General features: G+C 40.6%; 2 protein-coding genes across 2 annotated transcripts in view; one reads left to right on the top strand and one right to left on the bottom strand.

The window, feature by feature from the left end:
- Positions 1-4,524, top strand: part of LOC130380518 (pro-neuregulin-1, membrane-bound isoform-like) — a 15,080-nt gene extending 10,556 nt beyond the window's left edge. Inside the window, exons 8-9 of the mRNA XM_056587753.1 lie at positions 1,239-1,430; positions 2,252-4,524. Coding sequence (XP_056443728.1) covers positions 1,239-1,430; positions 2,252-2,279 — 220 coding nt within the window. The 3' untranslated portion in view covers positions 2,280-4,524. The remainder of the gene's footprint in view (positions 1-1,238; positions 1,431-2,251) is intronic.
- A 1,946-nt stretch (positions 4,525-6,470) lies between these two features.
- Positions 6,471-11,156, bottom strand: tbx16 (T-box transcription factor 16). Its single transcript, XM_056587752.1, has 9 exons — positions 11,141-11,156; positions 9,905-10,067; positions 9,600-9,702; positions 8,508-8,672; positions 8,109-8,255; positions 7,860-7,936; positions 7,651-7,730; positions 7,342-7,528; positions 6,471-6,948 (listed from the first exon to the last, which is right to left on the bottom strand). The coding sequence occupies exons 1-9, from the start codon at positions 11,154-11,156 to the stop codon at positions 6,471-6,473; spliced, it is 1,416 nt and encodes a 471-aa protein (XP_056443727.1).
- Between the last annotated feature and the right edge of the window lie 319 nt (positions 11,157-11,475).

Here is an 11,475-nt window from a genome sequence, read left to right as displayed (position 1 = left end):
TAAACATCCACTGTCACCAAAGCATTTTGATGAAATCAGAGAAGTCATAGACATCCAGTAGCTTTACTACTTCAGAATTCAAATAAAATCTAGGCTTTTCTACTCAAATATATGTTCTGATATTCAATTGTGATACACTGCAGACCAAAGCCAGAGTGTGACCTTTAAAACAAGTGATTTATTGTTATTGCCCTATACTTCCTTATCTTTAAAGACCTCTACAATGTCTGCATATTTAAGGCATTATTACAACATTATTTTGCTTACAACTAGTGGAAATTTAATGTCTCATCATAATTGCAGATTCCACATTTTAACAGAGGTTGGTCCAATGTTGGCACATGACAGAAAACGGTTTGTTTTTTCTGAAAAAAATAAAGGTCAGGTTACATTACAAGGTACATAACTACTGAATTTATTTAATCCAGAGGAGCTCAAATGAATGCTAAATTCTAATGATTGGAACTACAAATCTACTTACTCCTAAAACAGATAAGATACCAGAAGCACAGGTCGCTGGGTGCATTACGTACATTAGCATGTACATATCATGAGACCCTGTGTTTGACCCGCTTTTATTCAAATGACTCCACTTGATGGTTCATAATCGAATAGAGTAGAGTCATTGAGTTCTTAAGAGCAATAGATTGATAGGTTCGCAGAAAATACAAAACCTGGTGAATTTTTGCTGATGCAGAAAACACATCCCGGCTATCAGACCCCCTGACTCTGGAAAATACTGGCTTCAGATTCCCTTTTGTAGGGTTAGGATTTGTGGGTCTTATATTCTTATCTATCAGCAAGTCATCCTCCTGTATCATACTCATAAACGATACATGAAGTCATCTAGATCTGTTCTTCGATTTCAATACACTCTTAAATACCATTGCCTGCATATTATTTATGAATTAAATTGCATATTATTGACATTAAAGCACTTGACATCTATGCAAACTATACATGCTGTAATAGAGAGTACGCCAGGTTAATTCTCTTGCCATACAAAAACGACTTAGTAAAAAAAAGACTTGAAATTTAGAATGTGGATTTTGCTCTGATTGACTGAAGCGCACCTAAGCCATTATTCTAACCCGATTTCTCTTGATTGTAAAAAATGCTAAAATAATCTTTCAGATATTGGATGCAGCATCCCCAGATTGAACGAGGATGGATATTTTCAATCATTTTAACAGGAGTGGAAAAAGTCTAAATTAACGTATGCCTCTTTGTGTGTGCAGTTTGAGTTTGTTGAGCTTGAGCTGGAGTGAGAATGTTCTCTCTGAGAATCCATTGGTCTTGGAAGTGCCGTCCTCAGCGAAGAAGCACCGGGGGCGGCTGAATGCCTTGGGCCATGTGAAAGACCTCAGTGCCTACATGGAAAAATCCCAGGACACCTCCAACATCTACCATGACTTACAACATAGCAAGAGGTAGTGTGGAAACAACATTGGTCCATTTTCAAACAGCTGTATCATTAAGTGTCTTTGTTACAGTTTAATTACACGATTAATAAGTAATGGAACCACCTGCAACAGTGGGTACCTTAAAGGTGCAGTGTGTAGAATACATTTAGTGGTTAGGTTGCAGATTGCAACCAACTGAATATAATGACATATATATATATATATGTGTGTATATATATATATATATATAAATATATTAGAGCTGTCAAGCGATTAAAATATTGAATCGTGATTAATCGCATTAATGTCATAGTTAACTCACGATTAATCGCAAATTCTTTTTCTATGCTAAATATCCGTTGATTTTTTTGTCCCATAATTCTTCTCATTTTAATTCTCTTATCAAGCTGGTGAAGTGCATCGGCTTGCCTTGTGCAAATGATTTTTTATTGATAACAACATTGGCATATACTGATCAAAACAGGACGATACAAAAAAAGAGCCTATAGTGCAATTAAACGACTGCTTTGAACAAATGTCATTTGAACAGAGCAGTCAGTCTACTGCTTCTTTGTTTTGAGCCAAAGGAAAACAATTATTAATAAAATAATTGCGTTAATCACGCGATAAATTTTTTAACGCCGTTAAAATTGGTTTGCGTTAACGTCGTTAATAACGCGTTTAACTGACAGCTCTAAAATATATATATAAGACGTACATGCTGTTACATGCTGTTACATACACAGTTACAACAACACAGTACTTAAGATGTAATGAGGATGATTTTTAATGCTAAGTGAGTGTTCCCTATATGACAACTCAATGCTGATCTTTAAACCTTTCCTCAGCCGTAACCACAGAATCGCCTCCTTCTGACCAGTGGATGCCCAGTCCAAACACCTCAACATCTCAGTCTGGCTCCGCCCAATCGACAAGAAAGAGAGAACACTTTTGACACTCTACTTTGCAAACAAGTACTCATTCACTGAACCCCTAACAAAGACAGAAAAATTACACATGACATGACCATGTGTGCATGGTGGCTATTCAAAGTGGCCCAACACCCCCTCTGGTCCTGCTTATAGAACTTGTGGTCATGCAAATCAGCAAGAGTAGAATGATGGCTTACCCATGAAGCCCAATAGTAATGGCCTGTGTTACAGTAGAAGCAATATGGAGTCCCAACATTAACCAACGTTTTACAGAGAAACAGCTCAAAGATGATCAGCGTGGAGCAGCCTCTTGCAGATGTCCCCTTTTGTGATGACAGAGAACCTCGTTCTTGAGGTGTGGACATGCCTGTCATTACGAAAGGAGCGCTTGACCGGCAGGGCAGAGTTGTTGAACACATTACAGTGGATACAAAAAAAAGGAATATCACTTGCTTTTAAATGAAATAAACAATGCAGAGTTAATGTTAAAAAGCCCTTATTTTCTATAGAATATTTGAGGTGTACTGATTAAAAGGATAATATAAAAGTATTTTAGTGACGCAGTCAATAAAGTCTTTTCTAAGTAAAAAAACAAAACAAAAAAAAGTTAATTTATTCAATGGAGGGAAAGTGCCATACATTAGTATGCAATGTTGAATGGGATTTAGGTGAAACAACTAACAGAAACAATGGTGCCTTCTATTTCATGTGCTTCAAGAATCTGCAGCAAAGTGCACGAGGCCATTTATTGTTTTAATCTATTTTCTGTTGACTTTTTTCTGAGCTGGATGAGAAAATGTAATTACAAAGCTTTTCATTTTAGTTTTAATGTTCATGTCCTACAGTTAACCACAGGCATTACAGCATCAATTTCATCCTGATTGGAAATCGGAAAAATAAGTGTGCTTGTGCTTTGTGTACCTGTAACAAAAGGTACTAATGGCATACAATGTTGATCGTATTACCTGTCCTATAGAGTGTGGGACAGTGGAGCAGGTTCATGGTTTCATTTTACAAACCCATTAAGACAAAATTCAACTTGAAACAAAATACAGAGTGCATTTTTCCTTTACAATCAGCTATTTTTGTGGTGATCAGGATATTATGGTAAAGGGCGGCAGAAGGTTAACTTATACTAGGACTACTTAAAGACGCTGCAGGTAAGATTTAAGTGGAAGAAATTCCATAGCCATCCATCAGCTAATGTAGAGTGAAATGCGCTGTGAGAATATCTGTTTTGGGTTGACTGTGCCCGCCATGAGCCTATACAATTTAAGACCGCCTCTGGCTCATCGCTAACCAATCAGGGCATCTCTTTTTGTCTTTGATTGTTTTGAGGTATTAATGTTGCCTGTCAATAACAGTAGCATGAATGCAAAACTTGTCAATGGCGGGTATACCTAGGGAAGGAGCAGATGTTTTTGCAGTGGTTCAAAATCTTGCTCTCTTCTGAACTCTCCAATCTTACCCACAGCAGCTTTAAGTTCCAAGATTTTATTAATCCCAGTATACGGTGACATGATCACTTTTTGTTTGCAATAGCTTAAAGAAGGTGATGAGCAGACATGTTTGATGTAAATATCTAAAAAAAAAGAATAATGCAAGTTTGTATACATACGTTGTTGGATAAGTGATTAAAGTGACTGGGAAAATGAGCTGAGGAGGGAAAATACAATAATTTTATGTTGTCTTTAACAGGGATATGCGGGTGAAAATAAGTACATGCCTGTGCAGGAAACTTAAAAGACTAATATGTGCCATTCATTCCATGACTTTAACCAGATTGATCAAATATATTGGTCCATGACTTGGTCGCAACTCACATATTCACATTCTAATCCATGTTTTAATAATAGCGAGGTAACTTATGTTTGGTTACAGAAAAGCATATCATTATCCCCGACGCTTCTGGTCCCATGTGTTCAGTGTCTCGTTTTCAACTATTAACAACAGAGCTTCAGAACAGTTGTCCAAGTACATTGAGACACATATTTAATTTATTCACCAGTGTACAATAACTATATTTCAATTTCCGGTTGAAAGATACATCTACTAAATTATGCATAATTTGGTGTGTATATATGTACTTTTTTTGTATTAACTGAGCTGTATCCAAAGGAAAATACACAGTACACTCCCCATCCTCAGCACACGCTAATACAAAACACGCTGGTATACAGCCCCAAACATTATGGACAACAATGGAAATAAAAGTGAAAGTTTCATTGTTTGATGTCTTGCCTTATTCAATTTCTCACCCCTGGAAGAGAGTATATTGTATCAAGTCAGATATGCTTTGTTTTATTTAAAAATGCAATATCAATTGGCCCAAACTGTTACATTATTGCATGTTATTGGTTAACATGTATCAGGAAACAGTAAAACTATCCCTTTCCAAAAAAAAATTCTCTTTCCCCTTCCAGTTCATATTTTGTATATGTTACACAATTATATCGTCTGACCATCGACATATAGTATAAGTACTATAAAAAATATATCCAATACACCAAAATGCAATATGTGGTGACTGTATATTTAGTATTGTGCCAAGAGCAAGCAATGATAGAATTGAAAAAAAAAAAATGTTTTGACGGGATTTGACCATGTCATAGTTATTGGTGATGTTATCTAAGTAATTGGTAGCAAATATATAAATGTAAAATATGGCATAAGATTGAAGTTTTGACCCTCATCTGCAGATAGATATTTGGAAAAACTCATTGTATTTATTGAAATGAAATGCTTCATTGCCAAATTTCAAAAGGCTTATTGGTGATTAAGAATCATCTGATTTAATTACAGGCTGCTTCATAATGGACATCTATGGCTAGCACCATTCAGTGAAACAATATTCACCATTCAAAAATAATGTGGGATTTTAAGTACGTCAATTTTGAACACTAGATAAATTACTTATCGGTCCATTTAAAAAGCATATCTGTATCTAAATACAGATGTCGTGTTTGCTTTTATAGTTTGAGTCAAATAACCCCTAGACCTCACCATTGCAACTTTCTCCTGGTTGCAGTCATATCACACAAACAGGAAACACCTTATGACTATTAGCATTTTATTTGACATGTATTAATTGGATGCATTTCAAGAAATGAGAATTATATTGCTATCCTCCAAAAGGTCAAATGAATAGCTCTAAGGCAACACCGATCGGCTCTCCTCAGATTACCACTTTCCTGAAGGGCCTTTTGACCTATTGGCCCCTCCAGTCTACAGGAGCTGGCCTTTTGTCACATCGTTCCCTTATTAATATGAGCCATCTTCGGTAGAGTGAGTAATCAGTGAAGCCGAGCCGATTGATCAAATAAAATCCCAACTTAGAAACACATCTCTACACCTTTTCATATGACTCATGGGATTGTAACTCAGCTGTAATTACAGTTAAATCTTCTTGTTGGCCAGCACTAGCCTACCCCTGCCGCCGGAAGGTACTCGATTTGACGACTTCAACATGCCCAGCGGTCACGTCCAACCCTAATGCGGTCACTGATTTAGTGCGTTGCTGTGATCATGTCTGGACCCTTGGCCCAGCATGACGGCAGCCAGCTTGCCACCTGGCCAGCCCCAATGTAATTTCTGAGAATGACATTTTATTTAAACAGTTTGCTTGTAATGCCTCCTTATTATAATGTACATTTTGCCACCAATTGCACTCATGCTGTGGTATCCATTCGTCTAACAAACTATTATAAAATATGTTGTGCAATATATCCCTGTACATTATTTATACAAAAACATCTTTCTAATTACACTTGTTCCAGGTACAGTCAACCTAGCCTCACGGTTATAACATATATTAAAAGGAGATTTGAGTAATGACTTACGTATAAGAAAACAACGTTTGAACAGTTCCATGTTTTTTTGGAATTTGCATATCGTTCCTCTCCACTGGATTGCTGACTGTATCTTTTTCAAAAACCCAGAAGTTTTTGCAACTATTATCTGTAATGCGTCCTTCAAATGATTCGCCTATGTCAACTATTTCAGCATTGATAAAGTTACAACAGTTTAAAGTTTGGATTCTTTCTTTTCACTTTTGGTTCACCTGAATCGCAAGCTGTGGCTGCATTTACCAGTGGCATAGGTCCATCGGGGTCAAAGGATGGGGGGGGGTCAAAGTTCACCAGCTGGAGTAGGAAAAGAGCGGATACTGGCTCCACTCCACCGTGTTGCCATGGTGATGGTGGTAACCGGGCTGGTGGGCGCCTTGGTGTTGAGCCGAGGGGTGGAAGGCCGCAGCAGCAGAGGAGGAGGAGGGGGCGAAGGAGTTCACCATGAACTGCCTCCCGGGCTCTACCTCCGGGTGCTCCCCCGGATACGGCCCCGGCTGGTAGTGCGGGTAGCCCGCACGGAGCCCCGGGTTAGCTTTAGCCGCGCCGCCGGCTACGGTGCTACCGGTGTGTGGCCACGACTCGTAGCAAGGGGGTGCCGATAGGTGGTGGTGGGCAGAGGGGTGGTGCTGATGGTGGTGCTGGCTCATTTCTCGATGGGACGGGTTGTTGTGGTGTACGGCGGCAATGTCGGGTACGTGGGCTTCGTAGCTGCGTAGCCGGTTGTCGCTGTCAGAGTGCGGTGATAGAGGTCTAAGCTCTGCCAATCTGGATAGAATGCCGAAAAAAATAGTTTGTTAGTATTTTTTACTGTAGTGCTTTACCCTGTTAAAAACGTGAGCTAAATTAACTCTGAGCTAAAGAGAAAATCTGTGAAAATTATATAGCTGTACCCGTAGCTACAACTCAAGCCACCGGAGGCCGCCAATGGGAAAACTTCCATAGTGCAGGTTTAACACACAATATTAATAACATACGTTTTTTTGGTGTTGATTATTGTGGAAGGCCTATATAGCAATTTTTTCATGAATTAATATTTCCACCAATACCCCTTTAACTCGGCCTAACGTTACATAACATTAGAAAAAAAAAAAACGGTAATCTGAAAAGTTTTACAATTGTACACTCACTCAACGGTTTGTTTAGTAAATCAATGCATACCTGTAGGCCGGGTAGGCCATGGAGGCTGGCACCATCTGCTCCTCACATCCGTGGCCCTGCACTGAGAGGTCCAGGGCGTCGTTTTGGAGGATCTCTGCGGCGGGGTCCTGGTCCAACAACGAGGAATAGTGACCGTTGGGACAGCGGCGCTTCTCTGACTTTATGGCCGACATTGACCCCTGGTGGCCTGTGAGGGAAATGCGAGGAAAGATACATGATTGCGTGGTCACACAAACATAGATTTCTGTTAAGTGAAATAACTAAGTCATATATTCTGGAAATATTTTGAAGAAAGTGGTTGATTGTTACCTGAAGGACTTTTGCACTCAACATCTCGGTACATCCGTCTGGTCTCTTCTGCGGTTGTTTGGGTCTTGATAGGTCGACACCTAAAAAAAAAAAAAGAATCAGTCTCAGAGATTCAGATTGTCCGTTGAAAAATTCCAGCATTATTTCCCATATCTTCATATCCAGCCTTTCACATGAACTGTTGTCCTAAAAATTCTTGGGGTTCTTACCGTTTGCCGTGAAAATGATGTCCACCCTCTCGGAATCCTTTAGCAAACGGGTTGTGGTTGATTTTCAGTTTTGTTATCTAGAAACAAAACAAAATGTGTCAACAATATAATTCTTAAGAAAAATGTAAACGATTATCCCACATCAGTGTTTAAATACAAAGTGTCTGTAAACAACGTCCTCATACTGTGTTTATATACCAATGTTTGTGTGTTTCTGGTGCTTGTGCTTGTGGTGGCCGCTTGCAGTACCTTGGTGTTCTGATAGGCGGTGACGGTGGTGAAGTGGGTCTCTGGGAAGGTGACGGTGTGGTAGGGGCTCCAGCGGACCGCGAAGACGCTGTCCGCCTGGACCACGTAGAATCGGGGGAAGTATCGGTGCATGGAGTGCAGGATGATCTGAAAAGAGACAAAGAGAAAAGAGAGGGAAAGAGGAGAATGGGAAGGAAGTGTTATTAGTTAAAAGGAGCGATAGAGTTCAGGTCCTGTGTTAATGAGTGCATGTTTGTTCACACAATCAATCATGTGTGAAAAGTTAAACCCAATCCTAGTTTGTCTTCTGCTTTTTAAAATTACATCTACAGCCTTTTTCAGCGCTCATTTCCTAATGTCAGCCATGTGCCATTAAAAGGTCTGGCGAGGGGTCCTCACATGGCCGTGCTGGTCCAGGGTGTTGTTGGTGAGCTTGGCCTTGAGGAAGGAGATGGACTGCTTCATCCAGTGGCTGCCGCAGGCGGGGGAGTCTGGATGGATGTACTGGTGGGCCGGGGGTTGTGGCTCGGCCTTTCCCGCCACTTCCCACTCCTCCTTGTTCCACTGGGAGAGAAGCGAGAAGAAGAAGAAGAAGAAGTGTGAAAGGACTGTGAAGGACTCGTCTGATCAAGGGAGACTGACTTTGAAAAAAAGGTATTTGGGCTCTTCTTGCGTTACAGCTTTAGAAGCCAGCCTTGGACAGGACAGAACTGAAGAGAGCTCCGGGGGTAAGAGTGCAGATGTTTAGAATGAATACTCTATTGAAGGCTAAAATGTAAATGCTATTCTCTTTAAATTCTCAAAAAAATGAAGCACATACATGCATACAATAAAAACAAAGTTGCTATTTTCAGTTTGGAATCACAAACTGGATGATGTAAACGTCTACACACTTTATCGCTGTGTTTGAGGCTGTGCTTCTCCCACGCCTTCCCCTATTGTGAGCCAATACATATCTATAGCGTGGCCAAATGGGCCCGGGCTGCTGAATATATTATGCAGGGCCGTTTTCTCCCCATCCATCCTGAATCGAGACAGTAAGTGCCGCTAATTAAGCAGGCCTCCTGCTGGGTGTGGACAAACAGGAAGTGATGAGAGGCCTTTGATATGGAGAGTCTGTAGTGAATTGGTCTGCTGGCTACAGCGCAGTCTGTGACCTGGATGTGAGCTTGAAGCGTGCTCGCAATGTTTTGTTTTTTTGGTTGAAAGAAGTGCAATAGGGATACACTGGTTTTGTTTTGAGAACACAAACAAACAAACCGTGCTGTGTGCTCTTCAGCCTGTCTTGTGTCTGATGCACAAGTTTTTATTTAAAGCATTAGGTCATTATTCTGGACCACAGGCCTTTTCTCAGATTGTCTTGCACATGTAGAGTGTGTGTGTGTGTGTGTGTGTGTGTGTGTGTGTGTGTGTGTGTGTGTGTGTGTGTGTGTGTGTGTGTGTGTGTGTGTGTGTGTGTGTGTGTGTGTGTGTGTGTGTGTGCGCTCTTACCCTGTATTTGAATTGGTCAACAGGAACCATGTCCATCATTATGACGTAGTTGGTGAAGGGGTCCATTCCAGAGAGGCTTATGTTGCAGTGGGGAAACATTCTCCTGAGACACAAACAAAACCCACGCGCATCATTAATGTGTCAAATGCTTCTCAATGAGAGTCTAAATGACACAGGGTAGCACAACTATATCCACATCTATGGTATGTAAGGCTTTGGCAATGGACATGGATATTTTCCATGCTAATAAAGCTCTACTGAATGTGAATATAGGTACAGAACACGGTGGTGGAGAGGGTTTTTACCTTCCGTGCTTGGTGATGACCATCTCAGTGCCGGAGGAGTGGAAGGCCTTCCAGAGGTCAGAGTTCACCAGGCTCAGCTTGATGCTGCCTTGCTTCTGGGCGCCTGCCTCAGAGGGAGACATGGGCTTACCGGTAGTGTGGTTGTGGTGAGGGTCCAGGTGGTCTATTAACAAGAGAGACATCCCATAATGAGTTAAAGGGGTAGTTCGGAATTTTGGACATAGGGCCTGATTCCCAAGTTAGCCTTGGTGTTCTTTATCATTGGAGACATTTGAACACATTCATTCCTTCTAGTTGCAGAGTTCGCTCGTGCTAGGCTAGCGCACGGCAACTGGCAATACTAGCCTGCTAATAAAACAGTCTTACCCACTCCACAGGCTATATATGTAAATGTTTTTGTTGATAGAATAATGTTGGAAATAAAACTAACCTTGCATCGCATGAATCATCGTATTTTGAGGGACTACTTTCTCAGCCGCAGCGGAATTTAACCTAGGTATCAGTCCGCGGCTGCCGTAGCATACTACCAGGAATATAACACTGCTGCCGAGACACAGCAAGTCACTCAAAATGCAATGCAAGGTTAGTTTTATTTCTAATATTATTCTATCAACACAGACATTTACACCGACCGTCTGGCGTTATATTTGCCTCGGGTGTACTGTGGAGTGGGTATACTGTTATATTAGCAGGCTAGTATTGCCCCGTTGCCTTGCGCCAGCCTACCACGACTCGCAAACTCTGCAACTAGGAGGACTGAACTAAATGTGTTAAACTGTCTCCAATGATAAAGAACACCAAGGCTAACTTGGGAATCAGGGCCTAGTTCCAAAATTCTGAACTACCCCTTTAATGTTGCAGAAATGTCTTGGTTGTTTGCCATGTACTCATTCAAATACAATGAATACAAAATAAAAAAGGTTTGGAGAACACAGTAATTTCAAGCACACTGTAGTATAATTATAGTATTATAGTATTATTATGCAATATAATCCAATTGGGATAGAAACTGAGAAAAGATTAGGGATGTTTTTTGGATCACCATCACCAACATACCTGTGATCTAAACACACATGCTTACTGAATTTATATCAGTATTTAATCTTGTTTATGTACATGTACATTTATAAATACATATAATGTACAACTTTTGTATTGCCAGTATCAAGATTCAGTATCAACACATTTATATTCTTATGTGTTACTTTATAACGTCAATAAGGTAAAAAAACATACCTGTGATGTGTTGCATTTCTCTGTATCCGTTTGTGCACTCGACCAGCAGCTTATGATGCCCAGGTACAGTTCAGCTTTAAGAAAGTTCCAAGACTGAACCTTCAAGAGTTTCAGTACAACCAATGGCTCTATGGGTCTCTTCCACTCTCTCCTTGTCTTCTCAGCCGAAGAACTTGCAACTGAAGCCCAGTCTCCTCTATGGATGTCACCTTATAGGTAGAAGCGGATGATCCTTGAACTTGATTGGTCATTGGGGTGTGTGTGGGGTCGGGGGTGTGTGTGGGGTCGGGGGTGCGGGTGCGTGTGCGTGTGTGTGTGTGTGGGGGGGGGTGGTA

The sequence above is a fragment of the Gadus chalcogrammus genome, chromosome 4, assembly GCF_026213295.1.
Source record: "Gadus chalcogrammus isolate NIFS_2021 chromosome 4, NIFS_Gcha_1.0, whole genome shotgun sequence".
Taxonomy (NCBI): Eukaryota; Metazoa; Chordata; class Actinopteri; order Gadiformes; family Gadidae; genus Gadus; species Gadus chalcogrammus.
This window is presented reverse-complemented; position numbering and strand designations above follow the sequence as displayed.

Bases quoted from the DNA above. Each gene is read 5' to 3' on its own strand.
- tbx16 (XM_056587752.1), bottom strand. The intron at 8,673-9,599 runs GTAAGAGCGCAC...CTTCTCTCCCAG, and splicing joins TTGACCAATTCAAATACAGG to TGGAACAAGGAGGAGTGGGA. The intron at 7,937-8,108 runs GTACTGCAAGCG...TTTTGTTTCTAG, and splicing joins CCGCCTATCAGAACACCAAG to ATAACAAAACTGAAAATCAA.